The 22,088-nt window shown below is 50.2% G+C and overlaps 1 protein-coding gene across 1 annotated transcript; it reads left to right on the forward strand.

The window, feature by feature from the left end:
- Window positions 1-892: 892 nt before the first annotated feature.
- On the forward strand, window positions 893-20,249 carry LOC137857439 (transmembrane protein 151B-like). The gene is made up of 2 exons (XM_068683889.1): window positions 893-1,290; window positions 17,194-20,249. The coding sequence occupies exons 1-2, from the start codon at window positions 1,201-1,203 to the stop codon at window positions 18,622-18,624; spliced, it is 1,521 nt and encodes a 506-aa protein (XP_068539990.1). The 5' UTR covers window positions 893-1,200; the 3' UTR covers window positions 18,625-20,249.
- Window positions 20,250-22,088: the final 1,839 nt, after the last annotated feature.

The following is a 22,088-nucleotide window of genomic DNA, read 5'->3' on the forward strand; positions in this document are numbered from 1 at the left end:
ATGCCCTGAAATCCAGATGTAGCAGGTGCAACACTTCTAGAAAACCCCAGCTTTGGGGGTTTTCTCCCTGTACATCCACACACCAAGCGCCGTTCCCTGCTCTGCAGCCCTCCTAACCAGCCTGGTACGCAGCCCGAGTGCCTTACGCTGGAGTGGAGCTGTACAGAGCGGCACGCCTGAAAAGCAGCAAGCATGTTGGAGCAGGAGTTGAGGTGCGAATATTAAAGCTAGGGTTGATGCCTCAAGTCTGCTCACTTGCCAGTTTGCAAGATTTTATGGAGCATTTAAAATATATACTGCTGTAGGGCACCGAGAGAGAAACAGATCAAATGAGATGAGCCTCACAAGGCAAAGAGTGTAATGAAACATGAAGCAAACATGCCGGGGTAAGATGGTGCAGCACACCAGTCCTGGGCAGCAGGAGAGCAGATAATGACGGGATGCACAGGATGCGGGCGGGAGGAAGAAATATTGGCGGTGTGGGGAGGTCATGGCAGGCTGCAGCTCTGGGGGGGAGACCTGTGCTGGGGGTGGGTGAAACCCTAACGAGGAGGGGACAGGAGAAGCGGGGCGCTTCCATCTCCTCGGGGAGGGGAACAGGGGGGCAGCAGGGCCGTGCAGCCCCCTCCTGCCGGGCCGGGGCAGCCCCAGGGCTGGGTGCCGGTGCGGCCGGGGAGAGGAGCGGGGAAGTTTGCCCTGGCTGCTCCGCGCCCCCCTTCCTGCCCCGGCCGCGGTGTGAGCTTGGGGAGAAGCGGGGAGAGGCACCCGGGGAGGGAAGGAGGGATGCTCGCCCCCAGGGGAAGGCGGGGGGAGCCCCCGGGCGGGGCGGGGAGGGGACCAGAGGGGATGAGATGGGATGAGAAGGGGAGGGAGGGGAGGGAAGGGAGGGAAGGACCCCCCCGTGGCTCCCAGCCTCCCCCAGAGGCTCCCACCTTGGGGGGGCCGGGAGCGGCTGGGGCACCCCCCTCCGCCTCTCCTTTCTCTCCTCCCCTCCGCCGCCTCCCTCCCTCCCTCCCTCGCTGCCCGCCTGCCTGGGATGCTGGAAGGAGCCGGGCGGACCCGGCGGGGCGGCTCTGGGAGCGGGGGGCGGCTCGCACCGGCCCCGTTCCCGGCCCCGTTCCCGGCAGGGGGGCGGCCCGAGGGGGCTCTCGGCCGTCTCGGGGGTCCGCAGCCCCCGCCGCCCGCCGGTGATGGCCAAGGATGTCCTCGGAGGGGGATGCCGAGGCGGCTGCTGAGAGCGGGCCGGGCAGCACCCCCGCCCCGGGGGCGGCCGCCGCCGAGCGGGAGGAGGTGAGCGGCCGGGGATGGGGAGGGGGACACCCTCCCGGGGGGGTCCCGGGGGATAAGAGGCAGGGGAGGGGGCCGGGGAGCGAAGGAGGGAGCCCCGGGGGGTGCCCGCAGAGAGGGGAGGCAGCCCCGCAGCCTGGCCGCTACCTGCAGCCGCCGTGCGGGGTGCGGAGCGGTGCGGGAGCGGTGCGGGGAGCGGTGCCCGCCGCGCCCTGCAGTGCCCGGGGCGCCGGCGGTGCGGGCGGGGTCCCCGCAGCCGGGAGGAGGCTGCAGAGGGAAGGATGCAGGGGGAGAAACGGGGCCTGTCCAGGGGAAGTTTGTCCCGCTCGGCACCTGGGGGGCCAGGGGTGCCTGCTGCTGCCCAGGGGGCGGAGGTGGTCGTGGGGTTGCAGCTCTCGGGCGCTGGGATAACTTGCAGGCTGGGTTTGCAGTTTGGGGCTTGGAGGGTTTCAAATGCTCGGGCCACAGGACTGAGGACATCCCTCCCATTTTGTCTTGGGGCCTAGGCACTCTTCTTGGCTGATCTGCAGTAGAAAACACCGTAGGAAATAATAGCTTAATGTGCTTCTTCACATCAGCTGCGAAGCCCTCGCTGTGGCCTTGCAGATCACCGGCAGGGAATGACTGATGTGTCTGAGCGGTGACACAAAAAACACTGAGCCACAAGGCACCGGCCAGACAGAGCTGCAGGGCTGTGTGGCAGCCGATGACAATATGCTTACAGTCCTGTACATTTGGGACAGCGAGCGGTCCGGTGTTAGGAATGCCTGTGGTTTTCTTCTAGCCGTAATGTAGCCTTGGCTCCCGACTGTTTTGACAGGTCTGCCACTTGCATTGCGTAATCCGTGTGCAAGTCGTGGAAGTGGCTGAACTTTCTTCATAATAGTTAACAGCAAGCATAGATGCTCCTGGGGATGCATGGAGCAGCCTCCAAGCGGGCAGAGAACACTGCAAACAGAAGCGAAGGCAACCCCGGAACATTTCTGTGTGCAATTTGTCTGCTTACAGCTTCTCTTTATGTTTACATTACTCGTCAACGGTCTCGTGGTCCTATGGTCGTAATCTCAGCAAAGCTTACGTGGAGCTGCCGGACGCTTGGGTTAAAACCAAGCAACACTTTTTAAAGTCACTATAATAGAAAATTGACTTCTCAGCTGAGGCTGAAAAAACTGTCCTCTGTGGGTGAAAATTAGGGTTTTGTCCTGTCCAATTGCTTTTTAAACACCTGCGATACAGTTCACCGCTACGAGCTGTGGCTGGGCCCAGGATAGAGCCGCTGTTCGAGCGGTAGAGCTCCCCAATGTAATTACAGCCCTGCAGAAGATCAATAGATGGTTAATGCTGGAAGGGATTTTTTGATTTATTTGGTCAATGGCCACAAGCTACAGAAGGCTTTCCAATATATTAAGTCCACCATAAAAATATCTAAGCCGTTTCTAGACATGAGAGCACTTGATCTCTCTGCTAAGCACATTATATCTTGCTTCAGTCATCCTCTTCTCAGTTTTTCTTCTGTTCCAATACAAACATTTGCACATTTGAGTCTATATTTCAAATGCCTGTAACAGTGATGTCTTAACCCTGCAGTCCTACATCATTGGTCTTTTCCTCTTGCTTCTTCTATCTCCATGTAAATAGTGTTATTTTTTTTTGGTTCTGGGACCTGCAGTTGCATTGAATTGCCCTGAATTAAATAGGCATTTCATGGTCTTCTATATTAGTCTTGTCATTTATGGATTTTACTTGGATCAAATACATGGACTTAAATCCTAACAGTGACTTAAAATTGTCTTTATTGGGGAATAAATCAATGTGAGATAAAATCCTGAGTGAGTGGCAGAGAACGCGCCTCAAGTCTGAGTTTTTATTCATGAAAACAGGACAAGTGAGGATGCAGCTGCGGAGGAAAGGAGAGCAGCTGCTTGGTCCCTGGCTGCAGCCCTGGCCCTGTCCTTCCCAGGGCCACCTGGGTTTTCTGCTGGCAGTGCTGAATGTCAGAGCAAGCCCTTGGATTACCTGCCACTATTCTGCTGTTTTGTGGTTTGGTGGCTGTTTCTGTTGTTGTTGTTGTTTTTCTGTTGAGATATCGATTGCTAGAGCTGGATGATCTGTACCAGTCATGCTTTTGGTGGTAGTGTAGGATTTTACCACCCCATCAACACTTGTGAAAAAGAATGAGGGTCTTTGAGGTGAGGGAATGGAAGGGACATGGTTTTCCAAAAAAAATCAGCAGTTATTGCTGTCGATTTATTCTCTGGACATATTTTCTTTCACTTTCCTCCCCACTGCTCTGTCCTGCCCTGGTTAGGCTGTGGGCTGGCTACTTTTCTTGTCTTGCTTGTTACTGTGACAGCCTACACCTACGCTGAAGAGCTGATAGTGACTTTTCTGCATTTTTGCCAACTTACACCTCAATTAGGAAATGGTCTGAAATATTTTTTTTAAACTTAGCTGATTTTTTTTTTTTTCAGGAAAGTGAAGCTGGTGAGTACAAACATCATTTATTTGCTACCAAAGCCAACTAATCACTGAAGGAAGCTGAAAGCAGCAGCCACTTGACATTTTGAAATACGTATTTGTCTTGTCTGTATTGGCAGAGTCAAACAGCAGTTGCCCATGACTGGTTTTGTCTTGTCTTACATATCTGAGGACTGTAATTGGGCATGACATAGCACAATCAGTTAGTCTGTCTAAATAAAAGAGGGAAAACCTCATGGGTAAACATTCCTGAAACCCATGGTCACCAGCGTGATGATGTACTTAGAAATGTTGCAGAAGAGGGAGACCACTCAACGCTGTCTCATCTGCCTCTTGCTGCCAATGCAAGGCCCAACAGGAGTTGGTTTCAAAAGCGCTGCTTGTGGCCACAAATAACTTAGACTAGGTAGCTTTACATTGTGCCCATCTATGAGCAGAGTCTTACCCACATGGATGGAAGGTGGTGGAGGGACCAGGCAGGCGGCCCTCACAGGTTTATCAGCCCTGCCGTAGCTGCACTTTCCTCACCAGCAGCCCCCCTTGCTCTGCTGAAGCCTTCTCCCTTCTAGACCCCCTTGAGCCTGTTGGGTCCCCACTGCCTCTGTGGCTGCCGCCTGCTTCTGCAGAGGCTCACTGTCCTCGTTGAGGCTTCTCTGCTCGCCAGAAACAGAATCAGGAGCCAGGGCTGGAAAGGAGAGAGGGCAGAGGGCCTATGAAGGAGGTTAATGTTGGTCTCTGCCATCTTTTAAGCAGAATCTTAGAAGGTACCAAGCATGAAATGTGGGACCTAGGGAAGCACTTTTCTTCCCCTCGGCACTTTCAAACCTCTTGCAGAAGACCTACTCCAGTAGCACCCTGAATATTAGCTACTGGTTGGCCCAGTGGAAGCCTGTCACCGTCCCAGGCGAGTATAATTGACCAAAGAGGTAATATTTGTATGGTGCACAGTATTGCCCCTCTTGAATGTGGGTCAAACAGTGATAGACCCTTTCTACCCCTCCTGCCCACTCATTCAGCAAACACAAATCAAGGAGAGCACCTCATTTCTTGATTCAAGTCATCTCCCTCATAAAGACAAAGGAACAATTCCATCAATAGTGGCAATGGAAAAACAGGAAAGCTTATTTTTCATGATCCTGCAGTTCCAGGAAATATTTGCATTGCAGATCCTGTCAAAAGAAAATCCATGCTGAGGCATCACATCTTACTCTGCTTTTGTTCTTTTCTGTGCCCCACTTTATCTTCTGCTCACGTGCCTGTTCTTGGTGCCCTGAAGTTGTCTTTCTTCTCTGTACTTTGAACCAGAAGCTGACAAGAGTTTAAAAAAATAGAGAGGAAACAGCAGATGGATGTGTCTGAGCTCTGAGTGGCAGCCTGGGCTCCAGCTGGGGGGGCTTCCACGGCCAAGGTCCTCCGTCCTTTGCAACAGAGAGCACTTCATCACAGCCGTGGCTGAGGCTGAACTGTGTTGCTCCTCCTGGCTGGTGTTCCTGCTTCCTTCCAGCAAGATAGTTGTTTCGGGGGAGTGGACTGGGGTGACTGGGGAGCTTGTGGAGCACCGTCACTGGAGGGTTATGAGGACAGCTTTGGCAAACAGCTGCTAAGTGCACAGATGTTGCCTTGTGGGAGAGGAGAGGTGAGGAGACCAGGCGCCATTCAGGCCTGGTTGCTAATGCTGTGCCCTCAGGAGGACAGCCAGCCGGCTGGTACCAGTGGAAGGCAGGGGGTCTGCACACTGCTTTGAAGCCCCAGATATGCTCCTTGTTCTCCCTTTCTCACTTTGGAGACCTCAGAAGATAATCTCCACCCACAGGGAAGAGTGGTCACCAAGGCTTCTTTTCACTCAGCGGAAGCCACGGCAGCGATGAGGTAGAAGGTGTCTTCTCCCTGGGAACAGTATGGGGCTTCCTCCCCTTTTTTTCCTATACCTGGAAACAAAATAGCTCACAGCTTTGCTGGTGACCAGGGACACTAGGGGAACAGAGATTTAGAAGAGTGAAATGTCCCCAAATGGTCCGTATTCAGTGGGGCTTTGTTCTCGGTGTGTTCTGGCACACAGCAGTGAGTTAACACCAAACCCAGCCACTGCCGAGCTATCAGCACCGTAAGTCCCTGCAGTTGTTACGGTGACACTGTTGTGACACTGCAGATAAGGCTCTGTTTGATTTCTCACTTATAGCAGGAGCTCCAGTTTCCAGAAAAGCGTGGTTAAGTAGTTAATTAGTTTTTAAGTTCTAATCATGAAAAATATAGTTCACTGAAGGTTTCGCTTTCAGACTATAATCATTCATCCGTCTCCTCTGAGCTTAAGAACTACAAAGTTAAAACTAGTGCACCGTGAAACTTTGCTGAGGTCACTGTTCTTGTAGCAGTGCTGCTAACTAGCCAAAACCCAAGGGGCAGCGCTGTCTCTAGGCGGGTTATGATCCCTGGGATGCTGCCCATGCTGGACCCTACATGAGCTGCTGTCGCCCTTCCCGTAGCACATCTCATCCCAAGACACAAAATTAAGGAAGAGAAGTTCCTGGACCTAACTGCTTAACAGTTTGTGCTTTCTGCTCTTTCCCTGCACATCCCAGCCCTGGAACAGCTACCTTGGCTCTGCCCCAGCAGCCTTGGCCCCCCGAGCATGGAGCTCCTGCATGGAGCACTGCAGAGGCTGGGTGGTTGCATCCACCAGTAGGTTCCAGCCAGCATGGGGGACCCAAAAGGTGGAAAACAACCCCTTGGGACTGCCTGGAGGTGAGGAGACCAGCCAGAAGTGCAAGTACCTGGTGGAGGAAGGAGGCAACGAGGGCATGTGGTGAAAAGGTGTGAGTGGCAGTCTGTCTGCAGGCCTGAGGTGTGCAATGGAGCTGGAGCACCCATGGGCCTCAGCAGGGGCCTGTCCAAGGCAAAAGGCAAAGCCCGTGGTTCTCAACAGCAGGAACATGGAGCAGCAGGGTGGGACAGCTTACACACCCTACAGGAGAGTGCTGCTGCGATGCTCATGTGAAAGCACTTTACAAATGCTGTTTTTTCAATATCTTCAGGAGGTGCAGAAAGGTGTGATGAAGCCACACCATGCTCAGGTCAGGAAATAAACCCCAGATGTCCTGGCTCCCAGGAGTTCTCTTAACCATTAGGTGTTTTAAATGAATCTGCAGTGAAATTTTCACATGCTGTGTTGTCACAGGTTATGGCAGAATGTTTCTCTGAGAGAAAAAAGAGTAGCAAGAGAGAGAAAGGAGTGATATTCATCATGAATCTTCTTTTCTCACTGGGAAGCATAAGCTGCTGGGATGCTACCTCATCTTAACAAGAGCACCATTATAAAATCTCACAGCACCAAGGTCCCAGCTGTGTTCAGAAAGGTGCAGGGATGGGGAAAGGCACTCTCTGAGTCTGGCAGAGCAGTGCTAGATGTTATTGCAGGGGAGGCTCAGCTCAGCAGCACAAGGGACCAGGCACAGCCACAGCCTGAGCCCAACGCCGTGGTGCCAGGAGGTCTTCTGCTGAGGCACGGCTGGCCCATGGGAGGTCCCACATGGGAAATAAGGAGGATGGAGACTGAGACACCAACTCACTGAGCCACTTTGTTCTGGTTTTTCTGGTTACCACTTAGGTAACCAGCTTCTATCCCCCATTCAAATCTCAGGGTGTTCCTTTAGAGTAAGATTAAATGGCATTAATAATAACAAACTATTTTTCTCATTTGCAAAGGCTGTCTAAACCGGGGCGTTAGACAACAAGGCTGCCGACAGCCTGTGAGGAGCTAGCAAGACGGTACGCCTGGCTTCCTGTTGGATCCAGCTGGAAGATGTCAACCACGTGGAGCTCTCCCCTTCCCGCTGTCCCCGTCTCACCAGAGGCTGCCTGGTGGAGCCAGGCATTCTGTGCCTGCTAGGAATGGTCGATATCCAAGGGGAAGGCATAGGGAATATGATTTTGTGGCACTGCTGAGTCAAAAGCCAGTGGCAGCAATGTCAGTAATTTGGGGGGGGGAAAGGGATAATTTTGTTAGTGTAGTATTTTGCAAGCTTGTAGGAAGCTGTCACTGAAACAGCCCTAACTTCTGTTTGCAAATGGTGACCGCTTTGTTGCTAGGATTCCTTTGCGCCAAAAATGCACCTGTGTGACTCTCCTTGCAGCAGCTTGTGAGCCGGCTGGGGCCAAATGCTTCACGCCCCTCACCTTCCTCCCCTTACATTTTAGTGGGCAGCTTTCTCATCCCGGTGCAATGTGCTGCATGGATACTGGCTGGGATCCAAATGCCTTTCTTTTCCAGGATTTCCTTTGTTTATGCTTGAAGAACTTAAAAGTATCCTGCAAGAGCTACCTCTGGATCTGATGTTTTAGAGGACTGGAAGCTCCTTCTGTCCTGACCTCTGCTTTCCTCTTCTTCAGACAGTGACTTTTTAATGCTTGAATTCATGAAGGTGAATGGTGTGAAGTAATGGGCTGCCTCTCTACAGTACCTCAGGGGGGTCCTATCAGCTGATATTCAGGTGGATCAGCAAGATGTGTGCATTTCTGTGGTTTGTCTTGTGCTGTGATAGCCTCTGCCTGGGAGAGAATTGAGTGCCTCCGTTTTGTGAACCTTTCTGCCCTCCGGTGAGGGAAGGAGGAGATTAAATCTCTGCAGGGCTTTGACCAACCAGAAGCCCAGCCATCCCCATTCACCGCAGGAGTACAGCTGCTGAAGCGAATGCCTCCGCATTGGTGACACAACCAACATGTGGCATGCGTGCAGGTTGCTCCTGTTAAACCAAGTCACAGAGCTTCTCTGCTCGGTGCTGGCATCACAGTCCCTGCCTGCATGAGGTTTTCACTCCGGCAGGAGCTCCATGGCAGAGGAGCAAATGGTGCGTTCGAAACGTACGTGCAGCAACCATACAGCGTGTTCAAGGACCGAAGGGAAATTCTCTTTGATGCTAAATGGCTTTTTCCGTTGCCTTCTATTCCTGATATTTCCCTTTCCCTCCGTGCTGGCAGCCATGCTGAGAGCACTTTCTATTGGCTCAGCGTGAGCTGGGGGTAATGGGCTTCTTGTAGTTCAAGATGGATAGGAGGAGGGATTTTATTTCAGGCTCCCCAGGAGGGAATTTATGAGATGACTGTTGTAATATCTCCCTTTTCCCTCACCAGGCCTTATTATCGATGCCCCATGTGGTGCCCAGATTGGGTCACATGGTGGAGGCGTACTTCTAACAGTCGTACACCAACATCTGGTTTAGCACAGCCCTGCAGGCTCCTTTCTTTCTGTACTAATGAGCATCTCACCTAGGAGTTCACTTGGCCCTGAGAGGCAAGAAGAGGTTGTACTCTGACTCTTCTCCTGTCATTGTCTTCTCCCTGGTCACCCCGCTCTCCTTGATCCTTTCACCAGGATCTCCTCAGGACTTGGAGGCTGACATCTGCACCCAGGTCAGTGGTGGCTGATTGGGGAAGTGGGGTAGAGATTTCCTTGCCCTCATTGAATCGTCCCTGTCTCACTGGACACATGCAAGGCCTTTCTCAGCAAACTGGAGGCTGGTCCTGGCATCAGAGCTCACCTCAGTTACGGTCAACAGCACAATTGAAAGCTCGCCTGGCAAGGACTTGCTGGTCCTCTCTGCATTACATCCTGCCACGTCCATCAGGAGGTGAAACATTTTCCACTGCCCTCTCCTGATCAGGATGGAAGAAGCCTCATAGTCAGAGACAAAAATCTGCTTTCATCCAGGCAGGTCGCCACCTGCCAAAGTGTGTGACTTGTGGTTATTGATTGTTCTTCCCCTTTCATCTATCTCATTGGGATGTATTTGTCACAAGTATAAATCCACAGAGGCAAATGAAATTGTGGCTGGCATTAATTTATCCCCCATTTTCAGTTCTTTCTCCTCTACATCTATTTCTCTTCTTGCAGTCCTATATCAGTGTTTCTCTTTTTCCCCTGTGGACAGGAAGACTACGCTTGCAAAACTAAAACAAAAACAAAAGACAAGATGGACTCTGCTCACATGAGCAGCCCCGAGCTGTGGGGTCACTTTGCTGTTGGTGCTCAGGTCAGCCCACGGTGCTGGAGGAGAGCAGGAACGCACCAAGACACCAGGCGCTGCCTCATGCTTCTGCTCCCAGGGCCCGACTCCCTCCCAGCCTGGCCCACGCTGGCAGGTCCCCATCCTTACCCACCACAGCCCCTGCCTCAGTGACATTTGCATTTGGAGCATGTCTAGGCCACCCTGTTCTCTCTTCCACCTCTTCGCCTCCCTCCTACTGTGTTTCCTTCTCATTTCTCTATTTCCATTCAGGCCACGTCTTCACCACCCTCTGTTTTCTCTCATTCTTTCATTTCAGACATGATAGCATTTTGCTTCAGCAAAATTGCAGCTCTTGAGGTCAGCCACCAAGGGCAAACACGTTCACACATAAGGTTTCAAGGGACAGGAAACGCTTTTGGCATGATTTCCCCGAAGGAGAATTTAAATGCTTTTGAAATTGGGGAACCCAGATATCAGACTGCAAACCAGACACAGGCAGTCAAGCTTGGACCCCAAACTGTCCACAAAACAAACATTAGAATAAATTCCTGCTGTTGCAGCATGTTTTCTGCCTATCCAGCTCATGATGGAGTTTTCAAAGAGACTGAAGTACTGAGTCTGGCAGAAGAGGAAAAAGCCATTTTGTTGTTAGAGAGCTACAGAGAAATAGTAAACATACGGCAAAATAATATACAGGGTGTTTTTTTAAGGACTAACTCCAAAGCAGTGTAAACAGCTTCCTTTGAACTTCACAGGCCATTTCTCCACGTCCATCAGGGTCAGCTTGGTAGCCTTCAGTTCAAATTTATTCTAGCAGTCCGGATTGGAAGTGGACAAAACAAGAGGTTTATAATTGTCACCGTAACCATCTGCATGCCATAAGCAGCAAAGAAAAAGAAGTAATGCTTCAAGCCCACACTGCCATACACCTGCTTTTGGAGTAAAATGCAACTACTGATTAATAGCGTGTGACAACAGCAAGCTAGGTAATGACGTGCTCCACTGAAGCTCTGGAGGGTTTGTCTTAGCATTGCATCTAGAGCTGCTTGAGGGATTACCCCCGGCAGTCAGCACTGGAAGTGTGAGAAGCACCTTGGTGTGCACACAACACCCACAGCCTTGTTCTAATGACTGACACTTGGCTTTATGAAGACTTGTATATGTAAATGGGGTATTTAGCCATTAGATTGGCAGAGTTCTGGAGGAATAATGACTAGATTTGACACTATCCATTGGATTTAGGCATAAAATCACTGCTGGTAACATTTACAGTTGGCACAAACATTACCAGGCTGTTCTGTTACAATGAGATGAGCACTGTCCTACAGAGGGATCTGCTTCATTTAATAATTTGGTTATTCAATCCAAAGCCAAATCTGAAGTTACTCATTTCAGGGTGGAGAGTGCAGCCAAGTCTTTAGCTATCTTCAAAACCGTGACTCAAAAAGTACCTAGGAGCAGTCAGTGGCTGAATTTACACACCCAGGGTGGTGCTGGTCCAAAATCTACTAATGCAATTCTTGGTGATATTAAAAAGGGAAAATGTATGGGAATGGGAGGTCCTTTTATGTTTTGGTATGATGTCAGTGAAATGAATGCTGAAGTCCTGTATCCACTTGCAGGGTACACATTAAGAAGGATTTCAAGGTGCCAGAGAGAGAGTGGAGTACCAAAGGGCAGGAATAAAAACTGTGCAGTGAAGGACACTGAGACCTTGACCCATTTAATATGTCAAAAGAAGGCTTAGAGGTGTCAAAATTAGCATGGAGAAGCACCTTCAGAGAGAGAAGGAAGCAGTATGAAAGAAGTCTTTCATCACATGGAGAATGGGCATCCCCACTGCCACCAATGGGGACTAAAGTGAGACAAAATTACAATGGCAGTGAAATTTCAACATCAGAACAAATTGCAGAAGGGATTGCAGGCCCTTCATTTGCTTTTGTCTATAAATTAATGCAGTGTGTCTTTATGGAAGATGAGCTTTCACCAGCCACCAGTTACTGGGACGTACATAGGACTGTAGAGTGAAATTGCACTGCCCGTGAGGTATAAGAGCTAAAGAGAGAAGGTATGGTGTCTCCTGGTCTTAAGGTGTAAAGGTAGCTTGGATCATAAGAGGAGCTGAACTTTTCTGACCCAGAATAGTCTTGCAAAGTTGATAGGAGAAATCCCTATGACTACCTGTGAGGACTAAAGAACCATCTGGCTCTTTACTGTATTGTAACCATCCCAGCCATCACCTAGGACAGCCATGTGGCCAGCGAGTGAATCTGGCCATCAGATAAGCTGGTGTCCAGAGGTCAGCAAAGGCAGTGAGCCTTCACTGATAAAACTGAGGCACTTGAGGTCCAAGGTAGGCACCCAAAATCCTGTGCTGGTGGAATCAGTCTGGGCTTCTTTGCGCATCCCTTCCTCCGCATGCTAATGGGGAGATGCTTGCTTGTGGAAGCAGGGGCATCCAGCCCTCCATGACCTGCACCCCAGGAAACTCATTCCTGGTTATGCACCCATCACAAGGAAGGGACCCAGGGACACAAATCATCCAGAAATATTTTGTTCTCTAGCATAAGTCTTAAAGTTCAAATGTGCCTTTTAAGGAGAAATCAGGGCTCGGTGTGTGTCTGTGTGTGTGTTGGGCTGTGTGTGTAATTTTTTGCCTTCTTGGCCACCTTGGTGCTGTTGCTTGTAAGCTCACATAGGATGGTTACCGGTTACAACCCAGCTGCCTGCATCTTCATGCTGGTCTCACAAGCAGTCCAGAGATGGGTGAGAGAGCCAAAATCCTGGTCACCCACCCCTCCAGCCCCTGGCCACACTCTGCTCCAGCTGCCAAGTGCTGGGCCACATGCTCCCCCTCTCCTCTCTCCCCAGCCCTTTACACTAGGCAGGATTAACAGCCCAAATTTGCACGCTGTTACAGCACGAACTACTTTTAAATGATTTTAATTATTGTTGCTGCAGCCAGAAGCCGAGCTGGCTGCTGCAGAGCTGGGGCAGGAGCAGGGTGGGTGTGCCGGCTCCGCGCCGGTCCCTGCATACCAGCGTTTGATCTCCAGCATCCGCCATCCGAGGGTGTCTTTGAAGGCAATTGCCCTTTCAGCCACTGCCTGGGTGCTTTATCATTTGCAAACTAAGTTCTGCACAAAGTTTCTTGAAGGAGAAATAATCGAAATGCTGCTAGCCTGGAAACTCCTGTCTGCTGTAGGTGTCAGTTGAATTTCCAGTTTTCCTTCAGCAGCTAGGGCTTTCCAGACTATTTTCCAGCAACTGCGGCAACAAATTAAATAACATCTATCATTTAGTGTCTTGGAAGACTCCACGCCACCAGACAACAAACAGACCATGGGAGAACACAGACCCGCCTCTCCATTTTGTGTGGGATGCAGATACATCTCTCTGCCTGAACTTTTTTTTGGAAAGAATGAGCCAAAAAGCCCCAATGTAAAGGTAGAGTGGGGAAGGGCAGCTTGGGGCAGGGCTACCTCTTGTTTTCGGTTAGTGACCCAAATCTGTGGGCCCTGGTTTGCAGGGAGGATGCCTGGTGACTGAGCTTTCGCCTGTTTGGGGACAGTCGCTGCTTGGCCTTGGCTTTCTGAAGGGCTCGCTGACCTCACTTTCTTCAATTACATTTCTCTGTTAACATTTTCCATGGGTTATGGTTTTGCTCCACATCAAAACGACACAGAAGCCACAGCATTCCCCAGAGAATGCAGCTCTCGGTCGCTGACTGGCCCAAGTTATCATGGAAATTATTAGTTTTCTTAAGCATTTATTGTAGTCATCCCAAAACACAAGCTTACCCCATTTTGATCTGAAACATTGCACATGGCAAGGAGAAGATTCCATGTAGTACCACAAACACCATGCTTGCAAGAAGGTGGTATGTTAATTAATAAAGTTTGGGAGCCACTGGTTTAACATGTTAATGAATTTGTTATGCAAAGATAGATGGAAAGATATATTTCCTTATTAGACTTTTGAATGTCTGATGCTTTTGTTGTAACTATTTATTATATTTCCTGTCTTTCTTACAAACACACTAAGAGTATTTCTAATATTATAAGGAGAAATAAGGAGATATAGGCCAGATGAACATAGGTAGGACGTGAAATGAGAGGGACAGCCGAAGGGGCAGACCCTGCAGGAGAGATCCTTTTATACCTGAGGACTGCAAAGAGTGAGGTCTGGCTGGCAGCAAAGGAGGGTATGAGGTGGTGGGTCAGAAGAAAAGAATCATGGTTTTCCCAATGGGTTTTGAGCACATAGGCCCTGTGGAGCTGGGCTGATTGGTGTGTGTGCATCCAAGAGATCTGCCAGTGGGCATTATGGCTGCATGTCCTCACTAATGCGGGAAGGAGAAAAGCTGCATTTCTTACAAGCCGCAGTGAAAACAGTGTAGGTACCCCAGCTCAGGCAGACCCAGCCCTCTCAGTGCAGGGGTCTGAAGGCCAATTTTGAGGTATCTCCACAGGACACATCCAGAGACCTGGACCTGCAAGCCTTGGAGCTGCTGCCAGCTCAGGCCTGTGCTGCTTTGGGACTGGTGAGATCGCAGCCACCCCTTTCCCCAAAGCTGGGGTGGCATTTCATGGGGCTAGGCATGTTAGGAGGCATTTGCCAGCTCTCAGGCTCCATTATGGCCACTGATAACCCTAACCAGCAGGGCTGGTTGAATCAGTCCTTGGGTAGGAGCCAACCTGTGGGCTGCAAGTTGGAATATAGAGCTTCAGAGAGCAGAGAAGTTTATTAGGCAAAGGGAATGGAGATAAACGAAAGGTGGGGATTGCAGTGCCTTTGGCAAAGAGTGCCTTAACTGACATGGGACAGCCCTTGCATGGCCAGGCTGAGAGTGCTTTCAGTGGGTTCTGGAAAGGATTGGGGTTCCTGGAGTACTGAAGCACACACCTTACATTACAACTGACTGCTAGACATCCTTAGCTGGGTCCTCAGCGTTTCTGCAGAGTATTAACCAGATGCTGTTCGTGTCAGATGTACCTATGGAAACAACTTGCTGAGTGCGGACTTCAATTCCCATGACAGAACCCTGCCCCACTGTCTCCTTCTGCTCCATCCCAGAGATTGGAGCAGAGAGTTTCACTTGCAGAGTTTTCTTCACCTCAGTAAACCTTCAGGGGAAAAAAGGCTGGAGGTCTGCAGTTCTTCATTGTAGTCCATATTTTTGCATTACGACAGCGCTCAAAAACTCTAGTTCCATGTAAAGTCAAGAGAAAGAACAAAAGACAGAGATTCCGGGCAGAGTCCCCAAGAGCCAGGACAGCCAGCATGCAGCTGGGAAGAAGGCTATGGCAGAGCAGTCATGGCACTGGGACAGAGCAGTGGGTATTTGACAAGATTTCCAAGAGATGAAACTCTTCATGACTGCATATAGACTCAGGAATTCATCCCCAAATCTCCCATAGACAGTATTCAGCTGATTTGGGTCTGCCTGAAGCCACTTCCTTGCTTTCCACAAGGCTTCCTGCCAAAGGCTAGGAAAAAAACAGCCTTATTCTTTCTCATACTAAGGTCTTTTCTCTGCCCTACCCGCAGAAAAGGTGTTATGTACCATGCCCTGTTTAGCTCCTCTGCACCCATTCTGGCCACTGTTTCAGTCAATGGCCTTAGTAAAGAGAACACAGTCCAAAATAATTATTCTTCCTTCTGTCACAAGTATATACAGAAGGCTTGGGATCAGAATAGAAATTCTTTGTAGGTTTCTTCTGGATGCATCAGGAAGAACCATGGGCCAAATTCTGCCCTTAGTTGCTGAAGATGAATGGTGTAGCTCCCAAAAATAAATAAAATTACTCTGCACTTACACAGCATCAGATTAGATGCTACAAAATCAAAGACCTAACCCTGTGTAGTCTATTTGGCAGTGCTCAAAACAAATCATAAAAACCTCTACAGTTACTTAGAAGTGGCTCTCTCACAGGAAAAAAAAAAAAAAAGAAAGAAAAAAAAAAGCAGTATTAAATAGTATTAAACCTGATCTGATAGCCCTGCAAGGTTAGGTGCCAATGCTTCCATCTCATTGAGAAAACAGTCAATTCTTTCTAGTGGTGCCGCGCTATTATTTCCTGAGTCATAAGATGCTGGTTCTTAAACTCTTCGCTGGTTCAAGCTTACTTACTGAATCCTAACTGCTCTGGGTCTGAGCAAGCTATATTGGGGGAGAACTTTATCTCTGGAGAAAAAGAGAAGACATTTCTCAAACCTAGCATCTGCTGGTGTCTATGCAGTAGTTTGATGCACGGTGGCCCCTTGAGAGAAGGAGTAGCAGCATGCTTCTATTTTTGCATAAAATCAGGCTCAGCAGAGGGCATGATGATGCACGAATATCAGCGTGTAACTGCTTTCTCACTGTCGTTTTCTCAGAGTTAGGGGGAAGCGAAGGATGGTGGTGACGAGAGAGATGCATTCAGCCCTCCACATGTCATGTACTTTCTTCGGACCAGCAGCTGCCAGCCAGGAGTGTAACCCATGCTGCTGCTGCTGCTCTTTGCAGAAAGACAACTCTGTTTCTGCTAGCTGCTTGGCTGGATTTGGTCTTTTTTATTATAGCCCAACATAGCATGACAATGCAGCTGATTCGCTGCAACATTGCTGGGGTAAGGACTGCAATCACATCGCCTCAGCAAGCACAGCGGGAGCACAAGAATGCAAACTCCCCCTCCACTTCCAGCCTGACTTTTGTGACTTGAAAGACAGGGATGTGCTGCTGCATTTTAGATGTTCACTCATACACCCTTAGCTCTAACACTTAAACCACTCAGGTGTTTTAGGTAGGAGCTCGTCTTCTAACCAGCCTGCAGCTATACTGCACTGTGCTGTAATTCTGACATTTTTTTTCAAATAAATGTGCTCGAATCTGGTAATTTTCCTGATGGCTCGCCTCCAAGAGAATGGTGTCGATCACTCGGTAGGTTTCAGGGCTGGGGCTGAGTCAGCTCTGACTCAGGCAGCAGCTCCGGCTCCGCCAGGCGCTGGTCCCCTGTGCCGTGCGACCCAGGGGGCTGTGGCTCCACCAAGGACACTTCTCCCTGCCCCCCCCGGCAGTGTGGTGCAGGAGACCCCCAAATCACAGGGGCAAGCCCACAGCCCTGTGCTTTCAACCAGTTATCTGCTGTGAAGCCTTCTTGGCCTCAGAGGAGGGTGTGTAGATGAGGGCGGGTGCTGGCTCCTTGCAGTGAGAAGGACATGGGGGCCTGTCTTGCCCCCATGGAGGTCCTGGTGTTTCTGGGAAAGCGGTTTATATTCCTGTTTCTGTGAAGTAGGGTGGTGTCCCAGTCCTCAGGCAGTTGAGAGTGAACCCAGACACAGTCTGGAAAGCAAAAGGCACCATGTGTGTGCTATGTAAAGCAGTGTGACTGACAGGTTCCTCTCTTTGTCTTTCTCCCCCCATTCCCGGTGGTGTGATTCGAAGCAACGCCCCGTGAAGCAGTCCCTGAGTGCCTGCATGTGCAGAGAGTCCCACTGGAAATGCCTCCTCCTCTCCATCCTCATGTATGGCTGCCTGGGGGCGGTGGCCTGGTGTCAGCTGGCCCGGGTCACCAAGCTCAGCTTCGATAGCTCCTTCAAGGGCAAGTCCATGATCTACCATGACAGCCCCTGCTCGGACGGCTATGTCTACATCCCGCTGGCCTTCCTCTCCATGCTCTATGTGGTTTACCTGGTGGAGTGCTGGCACTGCCACGTCAAGAGAGAGCTGCAGTACAAGGCGGATGTGGACAGTGTATACGAATGCATCAACCGCATGCAGCAAGCCACTCCGTGCATCTGGTGGAAGGCCATCAGCTACCACTTCGTGCGGCGAACCCGGCAGGTGACCCGGTACCGCAATGGCGATGCCTACACCACCACGCAAGTCTATCACGAGAGGGTCAACACCCATGTGGCTGAAGCTGAGTTTGATTACTCTCACTGTGGGTACAAGGACATCTCCAAAGAGCTCCTGGGCCTGGAGAGCTACACAGCCACCAAGCTGAGGTTCACCAAATGCTTCAGCTTTGCCAACATTGAGTCTGAGAACTCTTACCTGACCCAGAGAGCTCACTTCTTCACAGAGATCGAGGGTCTGGATGACTACATGGAGGTGAGGGAAGGCATGCAGCTCAAAAACGTGGACTTTAAAGAGCTTATGATGGCCTACGGGGACCCGGATCACCTCCCATGGTATGTGTCGCACTATGCTTTCTGGGTGGCTGCCATCCTGATGATCTCGTGGCCGCTCAGGGTACTCATAGAGTATCGGACTGCGTACGTCCACTACCACGTGGAGAAGCTGCTGGGCCTGGAGTACACTGCACCCACTGCAGTGGAGGAGCCCCTCTACAGGTACCGCATGCCCCGAGACGCCACGCAGGACAGCACGGAGCTGGAGTGGCACATCTGCACCAACCGGCAGCTGATCCCCAGCTACTCGGAGGCCATGCTGATGGACCTGGCCGACTCCCCGGCCTACAACAGCTACACCGTGTGTCGGTACAGTGAGGCGGCCCACGGCTGCGAGCGCTGCAACCGCACCTCCAGCACCTCCTCCATCTTCTCACGCCACGCTTTCCACAGCTGCAGCGGCAACTCCCGCCTGTCCCTCAACACCAGCCGCTTCTCCCTCTGCCGCGTCCATGGCTCCCACAGGACAGGCCTCTGGAGGAGCCGCAGCAGCAGCATCGCTGACCGGGGCTGCCACGACGAGCAGTGCTGCTCCTACTCCAGCCAGCTGGCTGTCAATGAAAACCCCCCAACCTACCACGACGCCCGCTTCTTCCCCGTCTTGATTGTGCACAGGCCAGAGGGGCACGATGGACGGCCCTTCTACGTCAGACGCTCCTCCTGTCTGGAAACGTCTCTGTGATGGGCCCCTGTGGTTTCTCGGCTCCTCTGCCCTGGGACAGATTAACTGCTGTGGTTGCAGAGATGCCACAAGCCTGCAAACGTCAGTCTGCAGGACAAGCTGCGGATTTCAGTTCAAAACCTGCCATTGCACGAGGATATGGTCACCCTGACACGTGGCCAACCTCATTTCCAAAGCTTATTTTCCTCTCCCATTGGTCTCCCTGTTCATTTATCCCCTCTTCCTTTTGCTCTTTTACTCCTCATTATTTCTTTGTTCCTTGGGTCTCTGCCTCTTCTCCCATCCCACTCTTTCTTTTACTTTTCAGTCACAGTCTTTGACAGCTGTTTCCACGGGAGGATTCATAAAGCCCGTGTTTTGCAGTGCATTTGCCCTCTTGGATGCCCTGCAAGGTAAGAAACTCAGAGACAGCAAGGCCAAGCAAGGCACTGAAACGCCTGCGGCCAGTCAATGTCAAGTCAGGAGGAGAATTCAGATCTGCAGGCTCTGAGTTACCTGCAGCAAACCCCAAGCAAAGCTTTTCAAAAATTTATTTTCACCAGTCACTTTCTTTTCTCTCTCTACCCTTATCTTCCTGTTTCGGTTTTCTCATTTCTACTTTCCAATTTTTTCACTGGGTCTTTCTGGGGTTTTGCCAGGTATCTTTCAGCCTATAATTGGCTTCCATTGCCCCCAAATTAGGTATTTGCAGCACAAATTTCACTGACCACTGACACAGCCACAATATATGCCCCTGAGAAGTGCTGAAGACTTTCACCACAGATTAGTGAGACACATGAATAAAGCAAAAAGCATGCCCTTTGCTAACCTTGCCCTGCCTGGTCTGTGGCAGAGATGCTGCTGCATTTCCAGCTGTAGTTAACCTCATTCAGCTCCACCAGTGTTAGCAGTCGTCGAGAGCCGTAATGTAGATCAGTGCCCTGTTAGTGCCACTATTTTTAGGACTGTAGGTCAGGTTTGTGGTTATTTCATTCCTACCACTTGCTCAGAGCTGCAAGGGCTGGCGAAGGGGAGAGGGGCCAGGGAGGGAAAGGTAAAGGTGGTGTTAACCCACCACAGCCCACCCACTGGTAGTTCAGAGGCTCTTCCTGCACAGCTTCCCCATGAGCAGGTGCAGAGCCTTCAGTAAGCTGTTAGATCAGCCCAGCAAGGTCACATCCAGGAGGTGACCAGTCCTGGCAGAGCCAACTGAGTCCTCCAAAGAGCCAGGGACTGACCCAGGAGCTCCTGGCTGTGCCCAGGACCCATCAGGGACCCCTCAGGCTGCCAAACCTCTGTCCCACAAGGGACAAGCCATGCGCTGAGCAAGCTCTGTACCATTTCATCGCGTGGATGGCAGAGATGGGCATCAACCATGACTCGCAGGGGAACGCAATACAATCGCAATACAGTAACTGTGAAAAAAAAAAAAGCGTTGTAACTCCCTATGGCAAGTAGGTAAGGAACCAAGGGGCTGGCAACAAATGCTTCCTCCCGAGTCAGTTCTGTGTGTATCTATGTGTAATACGAGATTTGTAAAGTCATATCGGTATGTGTAGAGTATATATAACTGCATACTTCTATGGTGATTTCTTATGGCATTGACTGTTGTACCATGTTAAATATATTTTGTTTTGGTTTGATGACTCCGTTTTGATGCACTGTGTTTTATTTCAACTCCGGAGATAGAAACATTGCTTTCACGTCGGCAATACCTGGCCAACCTGCTGCGAAGGATGGCACCATCAGAAAGGTTTAAATTTGTATGAGTCAATCTTTTTTAATGTAAATACTTTATGTATGATTTATGTGACATTTTCATTCTGACAGCTTGGCATTTACTGCAAAAGATAGATAACACATACGATGTGTTAGTTTATCACCTCTAAAAAAGAATAACCAACCCAGACACATGGAAGAATCAGGTTTGGGCTCGGGGTAATGATTATTGTTGGACTGGAACCAAAATCCTTAACTGGATAAAAGTCAAATTTAGGAAAGAAAAATAAATTAAAAAAAAAAAAATCCTGACTTAGATCCACCCCATAATGACCAAGTCCCAGTCCCCCAGCCAAGAGTCTAGGAAGGAGGAAAGGATCAGACCCAAACTCCAGGCTCAGACTCATCTCTGATTTACTTTTATTCTGAAGATGGAGTAAATGCAAGTCTTTCATATGGTTCCCTCCCCTTGTCTTCACTCAGACAGAAAGTTTAAACCAGCACATATGGAAGGTTTGAGAGCTGGAGGAGGCTGAAGCTTGCTTCAAGAAACACAGAGGCTGGAATATTTCAACACTGCTACTGACTGAAGGAGGTGTTAGGGAGGGAGACAAGAAAGGAGAAATGAAGAGATGGTAGAATAATATAAATTAAAAGAGAACAGAGTTCGGATGCAGCTCAGATAAATCTCAAACACGCAGCAGAACTCAGTTATGGCAAGCTTGCCCCGGGCAAAGTCAGGGTGCATTTCAGTCTTCTCAAGTAGCTGCTGCAGCCACCTGCAACTTTAAATGCCATGTCCAAGGTCTTGGCATAGCCAGCTGGGTCCCATATGTATTTCGGGACTGAGTGTTATATTTGGGTCCTCAGAAGTGGCCACGTTAAACAGTGTTATTATCCGACATGAACAAGCTCTAGCAATCCCATTATTATGATGGGTAGGGCAGAGAATGGAGACAGTTTATGCCAAGTTTAACCTTTGCAGTGTCCTCAAAAGGAAGAAAAGAAAAAAAAAAAAAAAAAAGAAAAAAAAAAGATCCTGCAGCTCTCAAGCTGTGTTCTTGTCAGTGTTTGAAAAGCCCGGAGGGTTTCTACTTCCTTGCTCCTTGTGATCTGGCCCAACCTTGGGGAATTTATTTGAGAAGTATTCCCTGAGCTGCAGAAGTCCCCCCCTTCCCTGCTGGAGCTCCTTCCTTTTACTTGCTGTAGCCACTGGTGATGATGACTGGAAAGCTGGGAGCAGCTCCCATAGTGACCTGGGCCTGAATAAGCTGATTTCTGCAGATGACCCACTCAGGAAACACCTGAGCAGTCATCCTGGGACTCCTACCCAGCAGGGCAGGGCTGCTCCTGCCAACCCTCGGACCTCACGTCATTGCCACTCTTGCCAGTGCTGCAGCTTCCTGACGTGATGGATCAGTCCCCTAACGATGGAGGGAATGCTGCTGCCCTTTAAATCCTGAGGCAGAGGACAAAGAGGACAGGTCCTCGAACCTGGCAGCTCTGTGGAAACACCTTGCACAAAACAAGAGGATTTTGTGTCTAATTGCAGACTTTTGGCAATGGAGCAGTGGCACAAGCAAGCCACTTTTGCTGACCTTTAAGGTATGGGTGTTTTGGAGCACTGTCTTACTCTGAAGTGAGAGGGATGGGCCAACTCATCCTTGTCCCAGTGGGTTTCAATAACTAGAAATGGCTGAAAAGCAGAGGAAGGTGAGGAAACCCAGCAAATCCCACCCTGCCTCCTTGCCTCCCTCTTTCCCCTT

The sequence above is a fragment of the Anas acuta genome, chromosome 5 (genome assembly GCF_963932015.1).
Source record: "Anas acuta chromosome 5, bAnaAcu1.1, whole genome shotgun sequence".
NCBI lineage: Eukaryota > Metazoa > Chordata > Aves > Anseriformes > Anatidae > Anas > Anas acuta.

What these genes read in the sequence shown, in the direction of transcription:
- LOC137857439 (XM_068683889.1), top strand. Translation starts at nt 1,201, where the DNA reads ATGTCCTCGGAGGGGGATGCCGAGGCGGCTGCTGAGAGCGGGCCGGGC. An exon ending in CCGCCGCCGAGCGGGAGGAG is followed by an intron (nt 1,291 to 17,193) that starts GTGAGCGGCCGG and finishes TGTGATTCGAAG; the next exon opens with CAACGCCCCGTGAAGCAGTC.